At 44.7% G+C, this 27,377-nt stretch overlaps 1 protein-coding gene across 2 annotated transcripts in view; it reads left to right on the plus strand.

Moving 5' to 3' along the window:
- Nucleotides 1–27,377, plus strand: part of CNTN5 (contactin 5) — a 1,437,092-nt gene that overhangs the window by 1,357,550 nt on the left and 52,165 nt on the right. For both annotated transcript variants that reach the window (XM_068266844.1, XM_068266845.1), the window contains exon 22: nucleotides 24,081–24,190. In XM_068266844.1, the coding sequence (XP_068122945.1) occupies nucleotides 24,081–24,190 (110 nt within the window). The remainder of the gene's footprint in view (nucleotides 1–24,080; nucleotides 24,191–27,377) is intronic.

The raw sequence follows: 27,377 nt of genomic DNA on the forward strand, positions 1-27,377 counted from the left end.
CCTAGCTGAATCCATAATTAGCCTTCACAATCCTGGAAGGTATTCAAATGGTCTCATCCACCATTGTCACCGGTGTTTGAGCTGAGAAGCCATTATTGAAAGCCATTCATTCCTGTTAATCCAAACTATTTCACTTATGCATACCATATGTAAGATTAACTGGAAATCGCTGGGGAAACCTTTATGGCATGCCATAGAAGAAAAAGGCATAGGTTTCTAGAGATACTGCATGATCAAATCAGTTACATGCCTTCTTTCTACAAAATAATCGCATTTGTATGGAAGTGGGAAGGAGCTGTTTAACCACTTGCCGACCGCCCACAGCCCATGGGCGGCGGCAAAGTGGACGCCTAAAGGACCGCAATACGCCTTCAGGCGGCGCGTCCTTTAGGCATGCCGGGGGAGCGATCGCGTCATTGATGACGCGCGCTTCCCCCGGCAACTGGCTCCGCCCACCCGCCGTAACATCCCGCCGGCCATACGGAAGCGCCGGCGGGATGTTAACCCCGCGATCGCCGCTACAAAGTGTATAATACACTTTGTAATGTATACAAAGTGTATTATACAGGCTGCCTCCTGCCCTGGTGATCCCAGTGTCCGAGGGACCACCAGGGCAGGCTGCAGCCACCCTAGTCTGCACCCAAACACACTGATCTGCCCCCCCTGCCCACTGATCGCCCACACAGCACCCCTCAGACCCCCCCCCCTGCCCACCCCCCAGACCCCTGTTTGCACCCAATCACCCCCCTAATAACCCATCAATCACTCCCTGTCACTATCTGTCAACGCTATTTTTTTTTATCCCCCCCTGCCCCCTGCCCCCTCCTGATCACCCCCCCACCCCTCAGATTCTCCCCAGACCCCCCCCAAGACCCCCCCCCCCCCTGTGTACTGTATGCATCTATCTTCCATGATAACCTGTCAATCACCCGTCAATCACCCATCAATCACCCATCAATCACCCATCAATCACCCCCTGTCACTGCCACCCAACAATCAGCCCCTAACCTGCCCCTTGCGGGCAATCTGATCACCCACCCACACCAATAGATCGCCCGCAGATCTGACATCAGATCACCTCCCAAATCCATTGTTTACATCTATTCTTTCCTCTAAACACCCACTAATTACCCATCAATCACCCATCAATCACCCCCTATCACCACCTGTCACTTTTACCTATCAGATCAGACCCTAATCTGCCCCTTGCGGGCACCCAATCACCCGCCAACACGCTCAGATTGCCCTTTGACCCCCCTTATCAATTCGCCAGTGCATTAATTACATCTGTTCTTCCCTGTAATAACCCACTGATCACCTGTCAATCACCTGCCAATCACCTATCACCCATCAATCACCCCCTGTCACCCCCTGTCACTGCCACCCATCAATCAGCCCCTAACCTGCCCCTTGCGGGCAATCTGATCACCCACCCACACCATTAGATCGCCCGCAAACCCGCCGTCAGATTACCTCCCAAATGTATTGTTTACATCTGTTATCTTCTCTAAACACCCACTAATTACCCATCAATCACCCATCAATCACCCCCTATCACCACCTGTCACTGTTACCTATCAGATCAGACCCTAAGCTGCCCCTTGCGGGCACCCAATCACCCGCCCACACGCTCAGATTGCCCTCAGACCCCCCCCCCCCCCCTTATCAATTCACCAGTGCATTAATTACATCTGTCCTTCCCTGTAATAACCCACTGATCACCTGTCAATCACCTGCCAATCACCTATCACCCATCAATCACCCCCTGTCACTGCCACCCAACAATCAGCCCCTAACCCGCCCTTGCGGGCAAACTGATCACCCACCCACACCAATAGATCGCCCGCAGATCCGACATCAGATCACCACCCAAGCGCAGTGTTTCCATCTATTCTCTCCTCTAAACACCCACTAATTACCCATCAATCACCCCCTATCACCACCTGTCACTGTTACCCATCAGATCAGACCCTAATCTGCCCCTTGCGGGCACCCAATCACCCGCCTACACGCTCAGATTGCCCTCAGACCCCCCCTTATCAATTCGCCAGGGCATTATTTACATCTGTCCTTCCCTGTAATAACCCACTGATCACCTGTCAATCACCTGTCAATCACCCCCTGTCACTGCCACCCATCAATCACCCCTGTCACTGCCACCCATCAATCAGCCCCTAACCTGCCCCTTGCGGGCAAACTGATCACCCACCCACACCAATAGATCGCCCGCAGATCCGACATCAGATCACCACCCAAGCGCAGTGTTTCCATCTATTCTCTCCTCTAAACACCCACTAATTACCCATCAATCACCCCCTATCACCACCTGTCACTGTTACCCATCAGATCAGACCCTAATCTGCCCCTTGCGGGCACCCAATCACCCGCCTACACGCTCAGATTGCCCTCAGACCCCCCCTTATCAATTCGCCAGGGCATTATTTACATCTGTCCTTCCCTGTAATAACCCACTGATCACCTGTCAATCACCTATCAATCACCCATCAATAACCCCCTGTCACTGCCACCCATCAATCACCCGCTGTCACTGCCACCCATCAATCAGCCCCTAACCTGCCCCTTGCGGGCAATCTGATCACCCACCCACACCAATAGATCGCCCGCAGATCCGACATCAGATCACCACCCAAGCGCAGTGTTTCCATCTATTCTCTCCTCTAAACACCCACTAATTACCCATCAATCACCCCCTATCACCACCTGTCACTGTTACCCATCAGATCAGACCCTAATCTGCCCCTTGCGGGCACCCAATCACCCGCCTACACGCTCAGATTGCCCTCAGACCCCCCCTTATCAATTCGCCAGGGCATTATTTACATCTGTCCTTCCCTGTAATAACCCACTGATCACCTGTCAATCACCTATCAATCACCCATCAATAACCCCCTGTCACTGCCACCCATCAATCACCCGCTGTCACTGCCACCCATCAATCAGCCCCTAACCTGCCCCTTGCGGGCAATCTGATCACCCACCCACACCAATAGATCGCCCGCAGATCCGACGTCCGATCACCTCCCAAGTGCAGTGTTCACATCTGTTCTCTACCCTAAACACCCACTAATTACCCATCAATCACCCCCTGTCACTGCTACCTATCAGATTAGACCCCTATCTGCCCCTAGGGCACTCAATCACCCGCCCACACCCTCAGAATGCCCTCAGACCCCAGCCCTGATCACCTCGCCAGTGCATTGCTTGCATCTATTCCCCCCTCTAATCACACCTTGAGACACCCATCAATCACCTCCTGTCACCCCCTAGCACACCTACCCATCAGATCAGGCCCTAATTTGCCCCGTGTGGGCTCCTGATCACTCGGCCAAACCCTCAGATCCCCCTCAGACCCCCTTCCGATCACCTCCCCAGTGCATTGATTGCATCTATTTTCCCCTCTAACCACCCCCTGAGACACCCATCAATCACCTCCTGTCACCCCCCTAGCACTCCTATCCATCAGATCAGGCCCAATACAACCTGTCATCTAAAAGGCCACCCTGCTTATGACCGGTTCCACAAAATTCGCCCCCTCATAGACCACCTGTCATCAAAATTTGCAGATGCTAATACCCCTGAACAGTCATTTTGAGACATTTGGTTTCCAGACTACTCACGATTTTGGGCCCGTAAAATGCCAGGGCGGTATAGGAACCCCACAAGTGACCCCATTTTAGAAAAAAAGACACCCCAAGGTATTCTGTTAGGTGTATGACGAGTTCATAGAAGATTTTATTTTTTGTCAAAAGTTAGCGGAAATTGATTTTTATTGGGTTTTTTTCACAAAGTGTCATTTTTCACTAACTTGTGACAAAAAATAAAATCTTCTATGAACTCGCCATACACCTAACGGAATACCTTGGGGTGTCTTCTTTCTAAAATGGGGTCACTTGTGGGGTTCCTATACTGCCCTGGCATTTTAGGGGCCCTAAACCGCGAGGAGTAGTCTAGAAAACAAATGCCTCAAAATGACCCGTGAATAGGACGTTGGGCCCCTTAGCGCACCTAGGCTGCAAAAAAGTGTCACACATGTGGTACCGCCGTACTCAGGAAAAGTAGTATAATGTGTTCTGGGGTGTATTTTTACACATACCCATGCTGGGTGGGAGAAATTTCTATGTAAATGGTCAATTGTGTGTAAAACAAATCAAACAATTGTCATTTACAGAGATATTTCTCCCACTTAGCATGGGTATGTGTAAAAATACACCCCAAAACACATTATACTACTTCTCCTGAGTACGGCGGTACCACATGTGTGGCACTTTTTTACACCCTAAGTACGCTAAGGGGCCCAAAGTCCAATGAGTACCTTTAGGATTTCACAGGTCATTTTGCGACATTTGGTTTCAAGACTACTCCTCACGGTTTAGGGCCCCTAAAATGCCAGGGCAGTATAGTAACCCCACAAATGACCCCATTCTAGAAAGAAGACACCCAAAGGTATTCCGTTAGGAGTATGGTGAGTTCATAGAAGATTTTATTTTTTGTCAAAAGTTAGCGGAAAATTGATTTTTATTGTTTTTTTCACAAAGTGTCATTTTCCACTAACTTTTGACAAAAAATAAAATCTTCTATGAACTCACCATACTCCTAACGGAATACCTTGGGGTGTCTTCTTTCTAAAATGGGGTCATTTGTGGGGTTCCTATACTGAACTGGCATTTTAGGGGCCCTAAACCGTGAGGAGTAGTCTGGAAATCAAATTTCGCAAAATGACCTGTGAAATCCTAAAGGTACTCATTGGACTTTGGGCCCTTTAGCGCAGTTAGGGTGCAAAAAAGTGCCACACATGTGGTATTGCCATACTCGGGAGAAGTAGTACAATGTGTTTTGGGGTGTATTTTTACACATACCCATGCTGGGTGGGAGAAATACCTCTGTAAATGACAATCTTTTGATTTTTTTACACACAGTTGTCCATTTACAGAGTTATTTCTCCCACCCAGCATGGGTATGTGTAAAAATACACCCCAAAACACATTGTACTACTTCTCCCGAGTACGGCGATACCACATGTGTGGCACTTTTTTGCACCCTAACTGCGCTAAAGGGCCCAAAGTCCAATGAGTACCTTTAGGATTTCACAGGTCATTTTGCGGAATTTGATTTCCAGACTACTCCTCACGGTTTAGGGCCCCTAAAATGCCAGGGCAGTATAGGAACCTCACAAATGACCCCATTTTAGAAAGAAGACACCTCAAGGTATTCCGTTAGGAGTATGGTGAGTTCATAGAAGATTTTATTTTTTGTCACAAGTTAGTGGAAAATGACACTTTGTGAAAAAAACAATAAAAATCAATTTTCCGCTAACTTTTGACAAAAAATAAAATCTTCTATGAACTCACCATACTCCTAACGGAATACCTTGGGGTGTCTTCTTTCTAAAATGGGGTCATTTGTGGGGTTCCTATACTGCCCTGGCATTTTAGGGGCCCTAAACCGTGAGGAGTAGTCTGGAAATCAAATTCCGCAAAATGACTTGTGAAATCCTAAAGGTACTCATTGGACTTTGGGCCCTTTAGCGCAGTTAGGGTGCAAAAAAGTGCCACACATGTGGTATCGCCGTACTCGGGAGAAGTAGTACAATGTGTTTTGGGGTGTATTTTTACACATTCCCATGCTGGGTGGGAGAAATAACTCTGTAAATGGACAATTGTGTGTAAAAAAAATGAAAAAATTGTCATTTACAGATATATTTCTCCCACCCAGCATGGGTATGTGTAAAAATACACCCCAAAACACATTCTACTACTTCTCTTGAGTACGGCAATACCACATGTGTGGCACTTTTTCGCAGCCTAACTGCGCTAAGGGGCCCAAAGTCCAATGAGCACCTTTAGGCTTTACAGGGGTGCTTACAAATTAGCACCCCCCAAAATGCGAGGACAGTAAACACACCCCACAAATGACCCCATTTTGGAAAGTAGACACTTCAAGGTATTCAGAGAGGGGCATGGTGAGTCCGTGGCAGATTTCATTTTTTTTTGTCGCAAGTTAGAAGAAATGGATTCTTTTTTTTTTTCTTTTTTTTTTGTCACAAAGTGTCATTTTCCGCTTACTTGTGACAAAAAATAATATCTTCTATGAACTCTCTATGCCTCTCAGTGAATACTTTGGGATGTCTTCTTTCCAAAATGGGGTCATTTGGGGGGTATTTATACTATCCTGGAATTCTAGCCCCTCATGAAACATGACAGGGGGTCAGAAAAGTCATAGATGCTTGAAAATGGCAAAATTCACTTTTTGCACCATAGTTTGTAAACGCTATAACTTTTACCCAAACCAATAAATATACACTGAATGGTTTTTTTTTTATCAAAAACATGTTTGTCCACATTTTTCGCGCTGCATGTATACAGAAATTTTACTTTATTTGAAAATTGTCAGCACAGAAAGTTAAAAAAATCATTTTTTTGCCAAAATTCATGTCTTTTTTGATGAATATAATAAAAAGTAAAAATCGCAGGAGCAATCAAATAGCACCAAAAGAAAGCTTTATTAGTGACAAGAAAAGGAGCCAAAATTCATTTAGGTGGTAGGTTGTATGAGCGAGCAATAAACCGTGAAAGCTGCAGTGATCTGAATGGAAAAAAAGTGGCCGGTCCTTAAGGGGTAGAAAGACTGTGGTCCTCAAGTGGTTAAAGGGATACTTAAGCCATCCGTAAAAAGTTTTGACAAAAGTTTCAAAAATGAATAATTGTGTTTTGTTGGTAAAATCTATTCCAAATTAAGTATTTAATTAATGTAATTAAAGTAATACTTAAGCCACCTGTAAAAAAAGAGTTTTACTAACCTGGGTCTTTTACCGGCCCCCTTTAGCCGTCCTGTGCCGGTCTTCAACGGCCCTCCATTCTCCGCATACGTACAAAAAGGGCGCCTGGACAAAAAGGGCGCGGGGTGTAAACTCTAAATAATAATTAATCATTAATAGGGTTTATAAAAATAGTGTGCTATATTTTGTTTACAAATAAAGTTTAACAAAATTATAAATCATTAAATAATGTTTATAAAATCGGAAATTGTGAAAACGTTAATCTTCCCTATTTCTAAAGTTAAACTTATAATTACTTTTATTAAAAAAACAATAATATATGTTTAATTGTTATAATTGTATATTATTGTGAATAACCTTCATTTATGGTTTGTTCTTATAATAAAATTTGAAAATATTCTTTATAACGATGATATAAATATAAGTACGTTCGTAATAAGTGTTGTAAAACATTAGTAATTATTACTAAAATTTTACTAAAACTATACCTAAGCCTACTCTTACACAGAACCCTCCCTGTACCTATCCCTAACCCCTAGACCCCCCTGTTGGTGCCTAAACCTAAGACCCCCCTGTTGGTGCCTAAACCTAAGACCCCCCTGTTGGTGCCTAAACCTAAGACCCCCCTGTTAGTGCCTAAACCTAAGACCCCCCTGTTGGTGCCTAAACCTAAGACCCCCCTGGTGGTGCCTAAACCTAAGACCCCCCTGTTAGTGCCTAAACCTAAGACCCCCCTGTTGGTGCCTAAACCTAAGACCCCCCTGTTAGTGCCTAAACCTAAGACCCCCCTGGTGGTGCCTAAACCTAAGACCCCCCTGTTAGTGCCTAAACCTAAGACCCCCCTGGTGGTGCCTAAACCTAAGACCCCCCTGGTGGTGCCTAAACCTAAGACCCCCCTGGTGGTGCCTAAACCTAAGACCCCCCTTTATTATGTGGATAATAATGTTTTACTAATTATGGATGCAAAAAATATATTCCAATTTACATTACGTACTGATCGCTTTATTTTGTGAATAATGTTCTAAAAACAGTAAGGGATAAAACTTTAAATAAAAAAATATATTCCAATTTACATTACGTACTGATCGCTTTGTTTTGTGAATAATGTTTTAAAAACAGTAAGGGATAAAACTTTAAATAATGTTTTAATTATTTAAATAAGATAAATATATTTAGTATTTTCATAAACGTTATTCGGCACGGGTGCATTTTATAAACGTAAATGAACACAAGCTCAGTTATAAATCATTAAACAGCTCCGGGCGCCGTTTGTAAACTTTATTTAGCTTCGGGCGCCGTTTGTAAACTTTATTTAGCTCCGGCGCCCTTTTTTCCTGCTCTGCGCCCATTAAACGTTATTTATTATGGGAGTGAATGGCGGCGCCCTTTTTGTCCACTAGCTGCCTGCGCCCTTTTTTCCCAGCTCCCATTCTCCTGCCGCCAGCGGGCACGTGATGGCTACAGGGGGCTGGTGGAAGCCCCAGGTAAGTGAAACTCTTTTTTTTACAGCTGGCTTAAGTATCAATTTAATTACATTAATTAAATACTTAATTTGGAATGGATTTTACCAACAAAACACATGTTTTCATTTTTTAAAAGTTCGTGTCAAAACAGGAAGTATCCCTTCCATCTGTGGGCGGAGCGCAACATCGCATGGGAAAAAAATAGAAACTATAGTCTGTCATAGCATGCAACTAAAGCTGAATGCCCACTGGCAGATTCGGACAGATCGGGTAAACGAACGTTCATCGGCGGCGATCCCTGATCCATCTGGCTGCCTCTGTAATCGATGTTTGTGGTGGTGGAAATGAATGATCGTGTGAACAATCATTTAAACCATTGCAGCGAACCCAGGCAAAACAATGAGGATCAGAGCGATCCTTAACGACTTAATTGGACCTGTCGGTTGTTCAAAAACGAATGATCGCTGCGGGTGTCATGCGTCTGTCAACATCGTTTAACTAATTATCATTATATTATGTTGTGTGATATCACAGAAAATCATTCGTCACGTAAAATAGTTTGCGAAAAATCGTTAGGTGGGTCTTCCACCTGCCTATTAACCATATACTGTACTTGTCCATTTTACCTTTGACCCAAAGTAATGTCATCTGTGTGCAAACCTTAATTTTTATGGGACTGGGAGCACACCTTGTGCGTTTTGTATGCATTTTCTGCACACCAGGGGCTTGATTCACGAAACTGTGCTAACTCATAGCTCGGCCGCGCTAGCGTTTTTGCAAAAACGCTAGTGCCGCGGTGCTATGAGTTAGCACGGTTTAGTGAATCAAGCCCCTGTGTGTCTGTATTTGTGAAAACATGGACGTTTTATTGCAGAAGCTAATGTAATTGATAGAGAAAATGCCTGCAGTGCTTCACTGCTATTGCACTACCGAATAAATTGTACTAGGTAAACAGACACTGAAGCACTTTGCCTATAGAGGCCTAACCACATATGTACATAATGTATACACGGAGATATATGTCGGTCCCCTTGTTTCCCTTTATGATTAAAAACACTGTATATATACACAATTCATAAGAGCTCTGACTTGGGCTGTATGCTGGGGGAATCTATGTGTGTTGGTGGGGGGATGATTATTGTATATTCATTGTAAATACTTTGTGCACTACACATACTCCTGACAACGCTCCTAGTGTTGAGCCGAAATTTTCGAAATTTCGCGTTACTATAATTACGCATGCGAAATTTGCTATTACGACGCGAAATTATGGTAGCGTAATTGCCATTAAAATCGTAATTGAAAATACCGTAAGCGTAATTTTCAACGCGTAATTTCGCGTTTCGTTCATAACGTAATTTCGCGTTCAACCATAACGTAATTTCGCGTTAAACCATAACGTAATTTCGCATTTCTTCGTAATTTCGCGAATTTCGCAATTACTTGTTAGCAGAGTTGCTCGCGAATTTTCGCCAAAGGCATTTTCGTCTGCATGGCGAATTTTGATGCGAAATATCACTACATGGCGAATTTTATATGCGAAATAGCATTCCGTAACGGGAAAATGACGCGAAAATTAACGCTTACAGTAATATGAACTATCGCGAAATTACGTTATGTAACTACGCTTACAAACAGTTGCATGCAAGGCAAACGTAATTTCACGATACCCACTGTAATGCGAAAATTACGCGAAAATTACTCTAGCGCGTAATTTCGCGAAATCCTTCTTCATTACGATTATGTACTTACGGCCATAATCCTAATTACGCGAAATTTCGCGAAATCGTAATTAAGTCATTACACTCATCTCTAAACGCTCCGCTTAAGGAGTGAAACGATCGTAGAGTTGGCACTCTATCTGTTCACCACTTTTGTCTCACTGTACACAATGCAGATATGGTATACCACCCAGCTACCTTCTATGAAGAGTTATTGTTGACCCCTATGGGGTCTTGTTTGTTCTGATTTACCAATATCAGAGGCAGGGTTTTTCCATGGTTTAGCCCTTCCAATAGGCAGGTGTGTCCCCTACATTTCAACAGTTACCAATCAATTTGGGTTAAGCAATAGTTCATCTGGTCTGTTTTGACGCAAACGCTTGCAAGATAGCTACACCCCATGGAAATTAATGGGGGGTGTCAGCAAAGACCCTTGCTAAAGTTTTGCAGTCAATTAATGATACTCTTTGCTGTTAACTTTAACAAACCCATGACTGTTGTATTGGACACACTTTATTTTAAAGTAAACCCTCTTATGAATTGTGAATATATACAGTGTTTTTAATCATAAAGGGGAACAAGGAGACATACATATATCTCTGTGTATACATTATGTACATATGTGGTTAGGCCTCTATAGGCAAAGTGCTTCAGTGCTGCACTGCTGTCTGTTTATATCTGCATGGGGAAAACACATTCAAGTGTGCACTAACCAATTGCATAACATTTGTTTGTTAACAATAACATAAATGCTAACATCAATTTGTTAACATTTGGGGGTGGCATCTAAAGTTTTGCCGGGGGCCCAGTGATTTTTTAGTTATGCCCCTGTTCTTGATAAACTAAGGCAATGTGAAGAAAATACAGGTCTTAAAGTCAGTTAAGTAATTAACAAGGAAATGGCAGAGGGAAAGATACTGGGCTGCAGTGCTTACTATGTGGATAATAGCTGCACTTAAAGATAACCTGAGACGAGAAGCGTCTTAGGTTCCATGCTTACTGGGGGCTCCAGTGAAAATAATGTAATAAAAAAAGTGCTTCATTTTTACAATAATTATGTATAAATGATTTAGTCAGTGTTTGCCCATTGTAAAATCTTTTAAATCCCTGATTTACATTCTGACATTTATTACATGGTGACATTTTTACTGTTGGCAGGTGATGTAGCTGCTGCATGCTTTTGTGGCAGTTGTAAACAGCTGTAAACAGCTATTTCCCACAATGCAACAAAGTTCACAGACAGGAAACTGTCAGGAGTACCACATTCCTCAGAGTTTCTTGTAGGAGGGGTTTCACCACAATATCAGTCATACAGCGCCCCCTGATGGTCTGTTTTGTTTCTCATGTAAAAGGGGGTATCAGCTACTGATTGGGATAAAGTTCAATTCTTGGTCGGAGTTTCCATTTAAGCCCCCTTGAGGCCGCTCATCCCACAGCGTCTCCTCAGGTGGCTCTGGTCACTTGTCACTCAGAGCCGGGGCAAGGTCCTCCTACACCCAAGGCTGAGACACCAAAGTGCGCCACTCCACCCCCCCCCCCCCATCACACACTGATTGCTATTAGACGAAGAGGCACCCCAGGGCCCCTAAAGCCTTAATCTCTAGTTATCTGTCTTGCAGTCACTGCCATGTATCCCCTTTTCTTATTTCTCTCTGCTTTAAACACATTAGGGGAATGATAGCTGAATGAGTTGTGCGCCCTCTCCTACACTGCGCCCTGAGGCTGGAGCCTCTCTTGCCTCTGCCTTGGCCCTGTGTCATTTAGTCCAAAAGCCTCAACCGAGTCACGCTTTGTCCTGCATGCGCATCCCAGCCAGGCTCACTCTCGCAGGTGCAGAATGCCCCCAGGTACCCAGCGCTGCTAACTGCAACACCATCATGCTGCCCTAAAGGGCATTTTTTGATTAGGTGTGAATGTATTATCTAGGAGAAAACTTAGGAGAAAAGTGAATTGAATAAGGGGAATAGTGTGAATGTTCCCTAATGAGGTTAATCAAGAAGTTAGAAACAAATCTGTAATAATAATTTCAGGACGATGTGAAAGTAAATCAATCTACATAAACGTATCTAAGTATAAATAGCATAACATAAAATTAAATACGGCCTTGTGGGTTGTGTTTTTTTTTTTTAATCAGAATTATAAATGGCTTCTCTCCCCCGGGTCCACTTTCTATGGCAGCTAGCATTGGCGTTTTTGTGCACAACCTGTGGAGGGAAAAGATATTTTTACCACTCTACGTTTATTGATTTTTAACGGTAATTGTCTGGTAGTTTACCCGGCAGGTGTTAATACTGGCGGTCATTAACTTTGTGAAGTGATTTAGATTCCCACATTCAGCAAGATCGTCATTTTCAATTGCAGGCTTATAAATACATTTTTTTTAAGAAAAAAAATGTTATATTCTATTGATACTTTTTCTTGTAGCTGAGAAAAAGATCTGTCACGGTCAAAATAAATAGCAAAACATCATGATAGAGCGTACCAGGGCCAGTTCTAGACTAGGAGGGGGGCTTTGGGAAAAAAACAAATATATATATATTTGTATGTAAATATATACTGTATTTTTTGGACTATAAGACTCACTTTTACTCCCGCAAAAGTGGGGTAAAAAGTCACTGCATCTTATAGTCCAAATGCAGGGAGTTCCTGACTTGTGAATGCCTGCCAATACGAACCTCAAACCCGCCGCAATGCCGGGGACTCCCTGTACTGTGCCCATGCAGAGGAGGACATGGGGACAAATGGAGAACAAAGGGGTACACATGGGGGACAGAGGAGGACCACAGGGAGACACAAGAGATACAAAGGGGGCATAATCCACAAGATACACTAAAGCAGAAGGACTTAAGGTCTGGCACTCAAATGCTTGAACCTGGGGGTTGATGTGATGGCCTTACTCAAAGGGCGCTTGCATCACATGCGATAAAGGACATCTTCACCTTGACAATGAGTAAACAACTTCTATGAGGATTACATGAAGAACTTCGAGATGTGCAACAAGTAGTATTAGGGCAGTGCATCACAACAGATTTAGCACATGTAAAAGGAGGATACTGTGCACCTTTCTCTTAAACAGTTCCAAAAATGTATTCCATTCCTCAGCCAAAAGTAAACAGTATTGACATGTATGGAAAGAATCGTCAAACCTGTATGCTGGAAGTTGTTGCGGTGAAGGAGGGAGGGGTGACCAGGGGAAGATTGGACGGCACTACAGCCATTTCACGCCGCTCGGGCGCTTGCTCACATGCGTGTCCGTGAAGAGCCGGCGCCGTAGAGCTTCCTGTATAGGACCTTCAGGCCACACCTCCGGCGCCGTCTCACTGGTGCAGAGTGACAATGGGGAGAGGTCGGGGGTGAAGGGGCGGAGCTTCGCCGTCCAGCGGCGAAGGACCTGTATCAATGTGAAGAAAATCACGGAGTCACAGAATATGCACGCGTTAATGTAATGGACGTTATGCCTCTTCTAGATGTATTACACAGCGTCACCTGATTCTTCACATTGATACAGGTCCTTCGCCGCTGGACGACGAAGCTCCGTCCCTTGTCTAATTTAATGTAGGGCTGGCAGCATGGCCAAATTTACCATAATTTCATTTTTATTTATTTAAGTATTTACAGTTTATAGTGCTAACATATTATTCAATGCTGTACAGAGTATATTGTCTTGTTACTAATTGTCCCCCAGAGGAGCTTACAATCTAGTCCCTACCATAGTCATATGTCTATGTATGTATCATGTAGTGCATGTACAATGCACTGTAGGCATGTGCCTACAGGCGCCTGATGATAGAAAGTCAGCTCACTTCCCTCCCTGAGCGCCCCTCTCCCTCCATCTGTATGCAGAGTCCTGATGAGAGTGTGAATGAGAGGTTACTTACCGAGCTCTCTGCTTTTCCAGTGATGAGATCTCTCTTTAGTCGGAGACTCCACTAGCTATTCAGTACTGATGTTCCTCTAGCTACCTAATACTTGTGGACACCTCTAACTACTTAATACTGAGGGTACGTCTGGCTACCTAATACTAAGAGGGACCTGCATCTACCTATGACAGGCAAGGGAAGAAAGGGAGGATTGACAGCTGGGCCAGCCAGCACACTTGCGGTGCTGTTTGGCGGGGGGTTGTAGGTACATGGAGGACGAAGTCTAAGGTGCCAGGACATCCGTGCCTATAGGCTCCTGTGAGGTAGATCACCAGGTATACAGTTTCTCCTGGAGATACACACCTGCAGCTATTTAGAGGAATTCTGGAGTTCAGCATTATAGTCAGACTCATGAGGGAGAACAGAGTAAGACAGAAATAATTAATTAGTTGTAGTTCTATTCTACTTTAACCTGCTGAGCGTTACATCCCTCAGGAGGTTTTGTAGCCTCATAGTCCCCCGCTATAAAACTATTAAATTAAATGTGATCAATACATATTAGCTAGCACTAGGCAAGCTAGAATAGGTGTTCCCCCCCGATTGCCCAGAATCGCCCCGATCAGTCTGCTTACACATTACCCAGCCAGGATCCAGCGTTCGCCGCAGCCTCCCCAAACAGCTCCGGTCTTCTCTATGGGGAGGATTGTACATGACGTCATCGACGCCTTGATGTCATGCGCACAACCCATCCTCCCCATAGAGAAGCTGTGCGGGAGGCTGTGCGATCGCTGGATCCTGGCTGGATAATGTATAAGCCGACTGATCGGGGGGATTCTGGGCAATCGGTGAGTGCTGGCCACCTATTCTAGCTTGCCTAGTGCTAGCTAATATGCATTGATCGCATTTCAACTAATAGTTTTATAGCGGGGGACTCCTGAGGCTATTAAAACCTCTAGCGCGACATGCCCGACACTGTGTCAGGCATACCGCTTAGGAGGTTAAAGTTTACCCAAGGCTGCACAGGGGGCGGTGGCAGGTGGGACACAGAAGCATGTTCCCTGCTCCATGACAAGCCTCTCTGTCCCCTATGTGCCGCTCTCCGCCCACGATGCGCTGTACTTTCTCACCATGCTGTGTTGTAACCCCCTCCCCCGCATTGCCGACATGCAGCTTGTCGGCACTATTGAGGGGAAGGGACGGCCCTGTCAGGAGAGGAACTCTTACAAAACACCCACTTCGGGTGTTCCTAATCAAGTGTAACTCATATATAACGTCTTTTACTGCAAAGTCCCCAGTATCCGGCACTGGCGGAGATCGCCTGATGCTGGATGCATGTGCTTGCCAGGTGCTTGAGCAACCGACCAAAATAACACAAACCTCTCCCTTGAAATACCTAATGAGGCTCCAGCGATGTCTGGCAGTCTCCTTGAACATCCTCACGGGCTCCGAGAGGCTTTCCGATTTCCCCAGTGCACGGAAGCCGGAGTGTCAGCTGACCCGCATTGGGTCATGTGACACTCCGGCTTCCATACACAGATTCCAGAAGCCACTAGGAGCCCGCAAGGAGGTAGAGAAAAACTGCCAGACATCGCTGGAGCCTTGGTAAGTATTTTAAAGCCGGCCAGCACCCACAGAAAGCCCCCCAACGGAGGTCCCTGTTATCCCTCAGCATGCCGGTTAGTTGAGACTTCCAGTTGCCTGGAAACCGGATAACAGAGACTTTGCTATATTAACATTTTTCCTAGAGTTCCTCTGTAAAGGATATGTGAGATGGCCTGTGACATGATGAGATAGACCTGTATGTACAATGCCTAGCATACAACTAGGCTGTGTTCCTTTTTTTATTTCTTTGCCTGAAAGAGTTAAAAATCAGGTATGCAAGTTAGAGTTTCTGTCTGAGTTGGAACCTGGTTGGACTATAGCATAACCCTCACTGATAAGGAATTATAAGCATAAAACACTTTCCTAGCAGAAAATGGCTTCTGAGGGCAGGAAAGAGATAAAAAAAATGAGTCAATAGTTCATAGATTTTAGCTCTGGCATATGTCAATGAATGTGTCATTGAGCAGAGACAATGAAACAGTATAAACTTAAAGTGGGATTGTCAGCCATAAAATCAAATGACATTTACCCACTGCTCTATGTTAATTATGCAGTCTACAAGCTAACCCTGCATTGCAAGCATTCCAAAAAAAACATAAATGTTTCTACTGTAATAAATCTTCTTTCAGTCAGCCTGGCTCTATTTGGTATATTGCCTAGGAGAGGGATGCTTGTATCTCCCCTCCCTCATTTCTGTTCCTCACTGATTGGCTGTGTTAAGCTGCTGAAATACATTCTATGCTGCCCTCACATGTGTTTAAAAAGCAAGCTAGATATGACAGTGCCGTTCCAAGGAAAAAAAAAAGAGTAAGGGAGGAAATTACATCAGGATTGGCTTCAGTCAGAGACAGTAAAGATGGAAAACGCCTGAAACCGAATCCATAAGTACAGTGGGTTGCAAAGTATTCGGCCCCCTTGAAGTTTTCCACATTTTGTCACATTACTGCCACAAACATGCATCAATTTTATTGAAATTCCCCATGAAAGACCAATACAAAGTGGTGTACACGTGAGAAGTGGATCGGAAATCATACATAAATCCAAACATTTTTTACAAATAAATAACTGCAAAGTGGGGTGTGCGTAATTATTCGGCCCCCTGAGTCAATACTTTGTAGAACCACCTTTTGCTGAAATTACAGCTGCCAGTCTTTTAGGGTATGTCTCTACCAGCTTTGCACATCTAGGGCTTGATTCACAAAGCGGTGCTAACTGTTTAGCATGGGTGTTCTAAACCGTTAGCACGTGAAGTGCCGTTCGCGGACTTTTGCGTGCGCAAAGTGCCGCGATTCGCACGTTTGTGGACTTTTGCGCGCGCAATTTGCGGCAAATTGCGCGCGCAAAAGTCCATGATCGCGCGAATCGCGGCACTTTGCGTGCTCAAAAGTCCACAAACGGCATTTCACGTGCTAACTGTTTAGAACACCCGTGCTAAACAGTTAGCACCGCTTTGTGAATCAAGCCCCTAGAGACTGAAATCCTTGCCCATTGTTCTTTGCAAAACAGCTCCAGCTCAGTCAGATTAGATGGACAGCGTTTGTGAACAGCAGTTTTCAGATCTTGCCACAGATTCTCGATTGGATTTATATCTAGACTTTGACTGGGCCATTCTAACACATAGATATGTTTTGTTTTAAACCATTCCATTGTTGCCCTGGCTTTATGTTTAGGGTAATTGTCCTGCTGGAAGGTGAACCTCCGCCCCAGTCTCAAGTCTTTTGCAGTCTCCAAGAGGTTTTCTTCTAAGTTTGCCCTGTATTTGGTTCCATCCATCTTCCCATCAACTCTGACCAGCTTCCCTGTCCCTGCTGAAGAGAAGCACCCCCAAAACATGATGCTGCCACCACCATATTTGACAGTGGGGATGGTGTGTTCAGAGTGATGTGCAGTGTTAGTTTTCTGCCACACATAGCGTTTTGCATTTTGGCCAAAAAGTTCCATTTTGGTCTCATCTGACCAGAGCACCTTCTTCCACATGGTTGCTGTGTCCCCCACATGGCTTGTGGCAAACTGCAAACGGGACTTCTTATGCTTTCTGTAAACAATGCCTTTCTTCTTGCCACTCTTCCATAAAGGCTAACTTTGTACAGTGCATGAGTAATAGTTATCCTATGGACAGAGTCACCCACCTGAGCTGTAGATCTCTGCAGCTCGTCCAGAGTTACCATAGGCCTCTTGACTGCATTTCTGATCAGCGCTCTCCTTGTTCGGCCTGTGAGTTTAGGTGGATGGCCTTGTCTTGCTAGGTTTACAGTTGCGCCATGCTCCTTCCATTTCTGAATGATCGCTCGAACAGTGCTCCGTGGGATGTTCAAGGCTTTGGAAATCTTTTTGTAGCCTAAGCCTGCTTTAAGTTTCTCAATAACTTGATCCCTGACCTGTCTGGTGTGTTCTTTGGACTTCATAGTGTTGTTGCTCCCAATATTCTCTTAGGCCTGGTGCACACCAAAAAATGCTAGCAGATCCGCAAAATGCTAGCAGATTTTGAAACGCTTTTTCTTATTTTTCTGTAGCGTTTCAGCTAGCATTTTGCGGTTTTGGAAAGCGTTTTTGGTGTAGTAGATTTCATATATTGTTACAGTAAAGCTGTTACTGAACAGCTACTGTAACAAAAAACGCCTGGCAAACCACTCTGAAGTGCCGTTTTTCAGAGCGGTTTGCGTTTTTCCATTACTTAACATTGAAGCAGAAACGCATCCGCAATCCAAAATCTGCAGCAGCCCGGGAGTATGCGTTTCTGCAAAATGCCTCCAGCTCTGGTGTGCACCAGCCCATTGAAATACCTTACCCTAGCGGATCCGCACCCGCAAGCGGATCGCAAACCGCAGCCGAACCGCTCTGGTGTGCACTAGGCCTCAGACAACCTCTGAGGCCCTCACAGAGCAGCTGTATTTGTACTGACATTAGATTACACACAGGTGCACCCTATTTAGCCATTAGCACTCATCAGGCAATGTCTATAGGCAACTGACTGCACTCAGATCAAAGGGGGACGAATAATTATGCACACACCACTTTGCAGTTATTTATTTGTAAAAAATGTTTGGAATCATATATGATTATCGTTCCACTTCTCATGTGTATACCACTTTGTATTGGTCTTTCATGTGGAATTCCAATAAAATTGATTCATGTTTGTGGCAGTAATATGACAAAATGTGGAAAACTTAAAGGGGACCGAATACTTTTGCAACCCACTGTAGCTATAAGTAGAACAAGTATTTATCTATTTATATATGTTTTTTTTCTTTCCTGGGATAGTATGGCTGTCCCTGCTGCTTTGAAAAGTAGATTTAAATTTGAAATAAAACTGTGGGATATCTAAAAAAAAGGTCACTTTTAGGAGCATGAGGATAGATACAATTGTTTATCGCATTTTATTTTCACTTAATTTCCTTTTAAAGTCCTAATTTCATGTTTTATGGCACCTTGAATAGCTGATTCAATCCATCTAGCTGGCTTTGTAACTATCAGAACTGTTTCCCAGCAGGAGAGCTCTAAGCACGTGATCTGCTGGAGGAACCTGAGGACCAGAGATGAGAAATGCTGGTCTGGGGAACCTTTTATCAAGCTGCACCACTGTAGTAAATTAATAGCACAGGGCTCCTGCTTTGTACAGGGTTGTGTGACAGAGTTGATAAATCTCCCCCAGAGAGTTATAGCTCCTCAGCAGCTGCTGATTGCAGGTACACCATCCCTGCAGAAGAATATCTAGCAGACAAGCTACTGTAAAACCATAAATCCTACTATGTTTTGCAAGACCTAGCTATTTAATTTCCTCTCACCTCCTACAGGTGCTCTGAGACCATTGAAATTATCTGCATCCACACAACCCATATAAAACATGTCCAGCATTGGACTTCCCCCAGATTAGGTCTCCCGGGACACAAATTGTTGCTGTACATTTTGCTTCTTGAAGTAATAGAACTAACATTGGTAGATAGAAACGTAATTAACTGATTGGCAGCAGGGCAGTTTGTAGGCTAAATTGCACCCAGGGCAAGGGTGTAAAAATGTGGCCCCCATACACACGCACGCACGCACGTACGCACGCGCACACACACACACACACCCACACCCCAACCATCCCGCTTTCATCGAGACTGTACCGATTTTGGTGGGCTGTCCCGCTATCCCAGTATGAGCCCTCCAAGTCCCGGGCGGCAGTGGGCAGAGAGGGTAAAAAAAATGATCAAGGCGCCAGCCGCGCCTAAGTGGGATGCGGTATGCCGATGCCGGCAATACATTACTACCTCCCTCCCTTGAAATCTGCCCCCCTGTCCCCCCCCCCCCCCCCCGTTAGCAGAGTGCGCAGGGCAGCAGAGCAGGCTGTCATATTACCAGCGTCCATCGATGCGTACCAGTATCCAACTTCAATCTGCTTCCTGTGACGTCACAGGAAACAGGAAGTTGAATGAAGCTAGATGTCGGTACGCATTGATGGACGGAGGTAAGATGAAAGCCACTCCGCTGCCCTGCACACTCTGCTAACGGGGGAGGGGACACAGGGGGCAGATTACAAGGGAGGGAGGGAGGTAGTAATGTATTGCCGGCATCGGCATCCCGCATCCCACTTAGGCGCGGCTGGCGCCTCGATTATATTTTTTTTTACAGTGGCACCCATCTTCCCCCTCCTCCCCACCCACGGGCACCCTTACCCTCCTCCCCACCCACGGGAAGGGTATATGAGGGTTATTTTTATTAAAAATGATAAGGCCATCAACATTCATTAAAAAAACATATTTAAAAAAACTTTATGGTAGGCGTGGCTAGGGGGTGTGGCCTCTGCCCCGATTTCAAATTTTAAAATGTTGGGAGGTATGCACACACATACTTTACAAGCAGCTATGCAGAAGGATGAGACCAGAGGCAGGTGATCATCGATTGGAGTAGGATGGAAGTTGAGTTGCTTATACAAGGCTTATTTGCGCTTACTCTGCCAAGAGAAGGTAGCATAAAGGGGGGCCCCGGGGAGCAAGAGGGAGAAGTCGCGCTCCCCTGTATTTTTTTATTTATTTATGCAACAGTTTTATTTGGGTATTTATGGGAGAATGTGGGAGGGAAGGAGTTAATTTTAAATTATGTGTAGGTATATTTATCAAAATAAATGTATGTAGGTGTAATTTTACTATTTGGCCACAAGATGTCCTCACTCATTAGCTTCCTGCGCATGCTTTTAGTACGCGAAATAGGAAGTAATGAGTGTAAGTGTAACTTACAGTGTTTACAAATGACCGCAGGCATCTCATTGATGCCACGATCATTGACAGGGGGACCTAGATCAATGAATGAGAACTGCATTCCCATTCATTGATCTCCGCTGGAGCTGGAGCATGCACAGCGGCGATCACGGAGGAGTATGTATATCTATGCCTCTGAGGCTAAGATTAAGTTTTTAGGGGTGTAGATATACTGTTCTAAAAAGATTAAGTGGTTAAAGGTTGTTATGCTGTTGCTTATCTTTTGAAGCAGAGAAGAAGTTCTGAGTTTAGGTTCGCTTTAACAGATAAAAAGGGTTAAAGACATTTACAAGCAGAAGAACAACATGATAGATATTGGAAATGTGAGGATAATTTGGTAAGCTAGAGAGGTTCAGTGAATAGTTCCAGTATGACTGCACTTAGCGGGTGACCCTGGCAGCAGGCTGGGATGTACCAAATGATAGATAGTGTGTGGTTATTACAGCTGCGCTCTGTTCATATCGCCTTTCATGTTAGTTGCTATCTCATACAGCCATGCCTGTTTCCATCAGATGTTCGCTGATGCTGTGTTTTACCTGTTCATACATTTTCCTCCGCGCTGATCTAATGCATAGCGGCATGACACCTAATTTCTTAGACATCCATAGGATTATATACACAATACAGAATTAAATCATTCTCTAGGCCTCATAATTACACATTGCGGGCCGCACAGGTTTAAAGGAGGTTGTGCGGTAATAAAAGGAAAATTGTTGTATCAAAAACTATTCAAGGCACCTAATATAGTTAACCAGGAAACCATTTCTTTTTTTATTTACATTATTTAATTTTTTTCTTGTTTACTTGCAGAGCTTAAAGCATGAGGGTCAGCAATACTATCCCAGGGAAAAAACACACACATACATAAGTAGATAAATACTTGGTCTACTTACATAACATTTATATTATTATACGGTTCACATTTAGATGTCAATGAATTTTATATAGTAAATAAAGAGAAAACTGTTACAGGCATTTTCCATCGTTACTGCCTCTGTCCGAAGCCAGTCATTATGTCATTTCCTCCCAATTTTTTTCCTCTGCCTGAAATGATGTATGGAGAACTGCACTGTCATATCTTGCTTGCTTTGTAAACACATGTGAGAAGAACACACAGTAGATCAGATTTCAGCAGTTTCTGCAGGGGAAGAGATGATTTTGCTTCTATTCCTTGTCTCATGTCACACTGAACTGCCCTCAGCCAATCAGCAAGGTGCAGGAATGTGGGAGGGAAAAAAGGTAAGATAATAAGCTTCCCTCTCCCCAGCAATGTACCAGAAAAGAACCAGGCTGACTGAGAAAAGATTCATTATAGCAGACACATGTATGATTATATTGGAATGCTTGTACTGCAGGGTCAGGATGTAGACTGCATAATAAACACAGAGCCGTGTGTAAATGGAATTTGATTTTATGGCTATCAATCCTTTTTCAAAGTGAGCTTTTGTGAAAGCCTTTTACAGATGGAGGCTGAGTCATAAATTGTTCTCATCTTTGCCTCCCTCACTATTCTGCTGCCATTGGCCAACTGTTACCATTGCTAGTCATGTGATATTAGCAACCGGATAAGTGGGAAGCAAGAATTTTGGGGGCCGGAAGTGCCACAGAAGTTTTGGTGCCTATCAAATATCGCTTATGGGCGGAAATTTTATGTGTAACGATTGGGGAGTTATTTCCATGGTCAGCGCACAAGATGTGCGCTGACACTGCGGAAATCCTCCAAAAGCGTATAAAATAACAGAACCCAAACTTTGGTGCAATGCACCTGCAGAGAGAGATTCCCACCGGCAGATGGAGCTGTGGAGTGCAGAGGAATAACCCCTGAATGAGTTAAAGCAATGCAGGGCAAGATAGCCCTTAGAGAGATAGAGTGAGCACAGCGACAGAATGTATGTGTGTCCACCAATCTAGTAGCCACCCGGCGACGGTGCACAAACAACAGCGAAAACCAAGTGGGAACGCAATCGCAAGAATGGCTATTGCCAATAGTGACACCAGACTGAGTAAGACAGAGCAAAGGAACAGACAGGACTAACTACACGTGGTCCCCACATGTTTAGCGCAATAGCGACAAAGCGCGTGCACGGCACGGTCGCCACATGAGAAGCGCAATAGCGACAAAGCGTACCAACCCTGACTAACCAAAGAAACACGAAAACAAAGAGAATGCGAACGCTTGCTTAACGGTTACTTCACCGAGACGACAGCAAGCGTTCGTTCCAGACAAAACAGACAAAAGGAGTAACCAGTAGCAACTGCTGCTCTGGCTACACTCCTAAGGCAGAATACAGAAGGAACCACCGCCTCTACCGCTAGGGCGGTTGTGATCCAGACAGACAGACAGATGGAGCGACCAGTAGCAACCGCTGCTCTGGCTACACTCCTAAGGCAGAATACAGAAGGAACCACCGTCTCTACCGCTAGGGCGAATGCGATCCAGACAGACAGACAGATGGAGCGACCAGTAGCAACCGCTGCTCTGGCTACACTCCTAAGGCAGAATACAGAAGGAACTACCGCCTCTACCGCTAGGGCGAATGCGATCCAAACAAACAGACAGAACAGGCAATACAGATAATATTAGCAAACAATATGCAGAGTGCTGAGACTCAAGGTAAGTCTAGCAGGATCAAACCTTTATGACCAGCAGGGAATTCTGGGTATTTATACTGCAAGCCATCAAAGGAAGCAGCTAAGCAATTTGCATGCCAAGTGGATGCAAATTCCTCACCAGAACAGCAACTCTGCAAGTTGCAGAGTGAAAACAGGTCTCCTTTCCAGGGACCTGCAGCACTCAGACCTACAAAATGGTCAAAAAGCTGTCTGCCTGTGCAGACAGCAGAGCAGATCATTGCAATATGGAGAATGAGGAGAAGAAGCAGCCATTAGGAATAATTCTTGAAGAATGTCTTGAAGCCATAATTGTCGTGATTTATCAGAAAGCAGCCCATGTCTCCAAATCTGGATGGTGCAATGGTTAAGGGCTCTGCCTCTGACACAGGAGACCAGGGTTCGAATCTCGGCTCTGCCTGTTCAGTAAGCCAGCACCTATTCAGTAGGAGACCTTTGGCAAGTCTCCCTAACACTGCTTCTGCCTATAGAGCACGTCCTAGTGGCTGCAGCTCTGGCGCTTTGAGTCCGCCAGGAGAAAAGCGCAATATAAATGTTATTTGTCTTGTCTTGTCTTGTCTAAAAATGTTGATGTTAATTTTCACTGCAGAAAAAACTTTTTATGTATTTTTTAAATTGCATGCAGGGTTACTTTTGGTCAGTTTGTAACAAGTTTACTTCTATATAACTGGAATTTATTTGTAATGTGATACATTTATGTTTTGGCCTTACACTGTCAGAGCTCCTCCATACAGTATAATAATATGTCTGTCTCCCTCCCTCTGCAGAACCCAGTACTGCACCGATTGATGTCAAAGCCACGGGCCTGTCTGCCTCTGAGATCCTTGTGGCATGGAAAATGTCCAAGGATAATGTGGGAAGGCCGCTGGAATACGAGGTATGTAAGGAGGTCTCTTGTCACTTATACGAAGTGGTAATAACATGTGTTTACAAAGTAATTAGGGCCTGTTTCCACTACATGCAGATTTGATGCAGATTGGATGCAGAAAAACTGACTCCAATGAATGCCTATGGGAAAATCTGCATCAGAAAAATCACGTTTAGTGAAAACAGGCCCATAGGCTTTCATTGGAGTCAGTTTTTCTGCATCCAATCTGCATCCAATCTGCATGTAGTGGAAACAGGCCCATAGGCTTTCATTGGAGTCAGTTTTTCTGCATCCAATCTGCGTGTAGTGGAAACAGGCCGTTATGGGTTTTCTGTATATCTATTACCGGGTATATCTATTTTATTTTTGCATGTTCTGCAGGCCTTTGTAGTCTTACTGCTGAACGGTTTGAGCTCTACAATGCCTGGATATGAGCAGTAGGAGGAGTCATCTCAGCCTTGTTGCTGCCAGACCTGCTGCCACATCCCTCCTGCCAAACAGTTTGCATAACACTTCTGATGCTGCCAACTTTGAAGCAAAAATCCTAAATTGGGGCACTCTCATACCTCCCACCTTTTTTGAAATAAGAAAGAGGGACACTTAAGTCATGCCCCTGCCACCCGTAATCACGACCTGCCACACCCCTAATCACGTCCCAACACACCTCTAGTCACACATACCATAAAGATTTCATAAGAAAAATATGTTGTTTTTTAATTAAAACCACACTGGTCCTTTCTTTCCTGGTTCATTTTCCTTTATATCAACATATGAAAATAAGAAATATATCAATTAAAGGATGGGAATGAAGCTTAGAGTCAATTAAACACATTTTTCAGTAAAAAAAATACACGTATTTACATAGATCTGTGTATCTATCCTGAAAGAGGGACAAATACGGAAGAAAAAGGGCCAGAGGAACAGGGTTCCCAAAGAGGGAATGCCCCTCCAAAAAAGGGACAGTTGGGAGCTATGTACGGCATTCTGATGCCATAACTAGCTGTGGGCAAATGGTAAAAAGAGTAGCACTTCACTCAAAAAGGGGAAATGGGTGCCTAAGCCTCAAAGGGTCCTCACACCTCCGGATCCCAGTAGCAGCAAACACGATGGAGGCTGGCACTCCCAAAAGTATAAAGCTCTTTTATTGAAACATCAATAAAAATCAATAAAAATGGCCAAGCGGTGACAGCCCGCTGTTTCAGGTGTTTAGCCCTTTCTCAAGCCGTTACAACCATATCAGCATTAATGCACAAGTGACCCTTATATAGTGAACACTCAAACCATCAGCCAATAGATTTAAAATAACAACAGCCAATCGGCTTACCGGTATCTTCTGTCGGACCTGAGTGAGAACTGGCATCCTAATATGTAAATCCCTCTACAGCGTGATGCAGAAGCCACACAGCGTCTCACGCCTGCAGAGTTACTGTCACGATTGTGGAACTTTCCCCGTGATCAGCGCACAACGCGTGCGCTGACACGGCGGAGATCCTCCACAAGCGTATAATTTGCAGGAACCCAGCAAAAGGTGCTACGCACCTGTAGAGGGAAATTCCTGTTGGCAGATGGCGCTGGGGAGTGCAGAGGAACCAATCCTCTGTACCTCCACAAGTGCCAAACAGGAATTGTACGAAGCGCAGAACGCAATCGCAAGAGAGGCGATTGCGAATGAGATTGAGCAAAAGGGATAGGTTGTATGTGTGTGCGCCAATCCAGTCGCCACTCCGCGACCGCGCACACACAACAGCAGATACAAAATAGGAACGCGATCGCGAGAGGTGCGATCGCGAGACGTGACACAAGGCAGAACAGAATAGAATACGAGGGTAGCAAAGGCACAGCAAATACAATAAGGAGATATGGAAAATAACAACGCTAGCTAACCGCGAACACCGCACTCATTCGCAACAGTGCACGCGGTTATGCACGATCTCCACGTGATAAGCACAATAGAGACAAGCACGCCTAACTAACCATAAACAGACAAACATGAAACAGGGGACGTGAGCGCTTGCTTAACGGTTACCTCACTGAGTCTGTAGCAAGCGCAGCGGACAAGACAGACACACAAAAAACAAGAACTAGGCAGGAAGTATCCACCGCTCTTCCGCCAGAGCAAGTGTGATCCAAGCAGGAACACAGATCAGAAAGATCCACAGCCGCTAACGCTAGCGGCCAGTGCGATCTCAGCAAGACAGAACGATTCGCTATCAACCGCCGTTGGTGACAGCGCAATCGCGACCGACAAGACAGAACAGAAGGATCCCCAGCGCTCGCACAAAGTAGCTAGCGCGATCCCAGGAGACAGAACAGAAGGATCCCCAGCGCTAGCACAAAGTAGCTAGCGCGATCCCAGAAGACAGAACAGAAGAGATAGCTGGTAGCAACCGCTGCACCAGCTATACTCCAAGAACATAGATCAGAACCATTTCCTGTCAACCACCATAGGGACAGGACAATGGCAAACAGGCAAGACAAGACAGAACAGGCAATACAGATAATACAACCTGACTGGGCTAGAAGGGGAGCCTAAAGCAACCCCCAGGAATTAACTATACTAGATAGCAATGGCTGACACTCCAGCAGTGTCCATCAGGAACTGAGCATGGAAGGGAAATGAGCAGCCAAGCCTTCTGGGAAACATAAAGCTCTTATAGTGCCAGTCATCAAAGAAGGCAGGTAGGGGATTTGCATAACGAATGTATGCAAATTCCCCAGCAAGAGAACAGACCAGAAACTTGCAATGGAAAGACAGGTCTCTGTTCCAGAGACCTGCAGCCCACAGACTAGAGGAATGGACAAACAGCTGTCTGCCTGTGCAGCCAGCTGAGCGGATCATCACAGTTACGAGTAATAACTAGCTGTGGGGACATTAGTGACAATACGGTACTCTGTTGTCATATTATTTAGAATCAGCCATATTTTAATTTAGACTTCTTGTTCGGTATCCCACGACTCGCAGTTGGCCTATTGGTATTTGTGTGTGTGTGTGTGTGTGTTTGGTTTGTATTGGCTTTTATTATCTTATTGTCCAAGAGTCCAGATGGCCCTTTGCAAACTTTCCACAAACTTGGAATTCCCTGCTTCATCTGTAGGTGGTGTCACATTCCAGGACTGCCTTGCTCTTTTATTGTCCACCAGCAGATGGCCTTAAAGTGTACCTGACATCGCAAAATAAAAAGATTTAATCCTCACC

This window comes from Hyperolius riggenbachi, chromosome 2 (genome assembly GCF_040937935.1).
Source record: "Hyperolius riggenbachi isolate aHypRig1 chromosome 2, aHypRig1.pri, whole genome shotgun sequence".
Classification (NCBI taxonomy): domain Eukaryota; kingdom Metazoa; phylum Chordata; class Amphibia; order Anura; family Hyperoliidae; genus Hyperolius; species Hyperolius riggenbachi.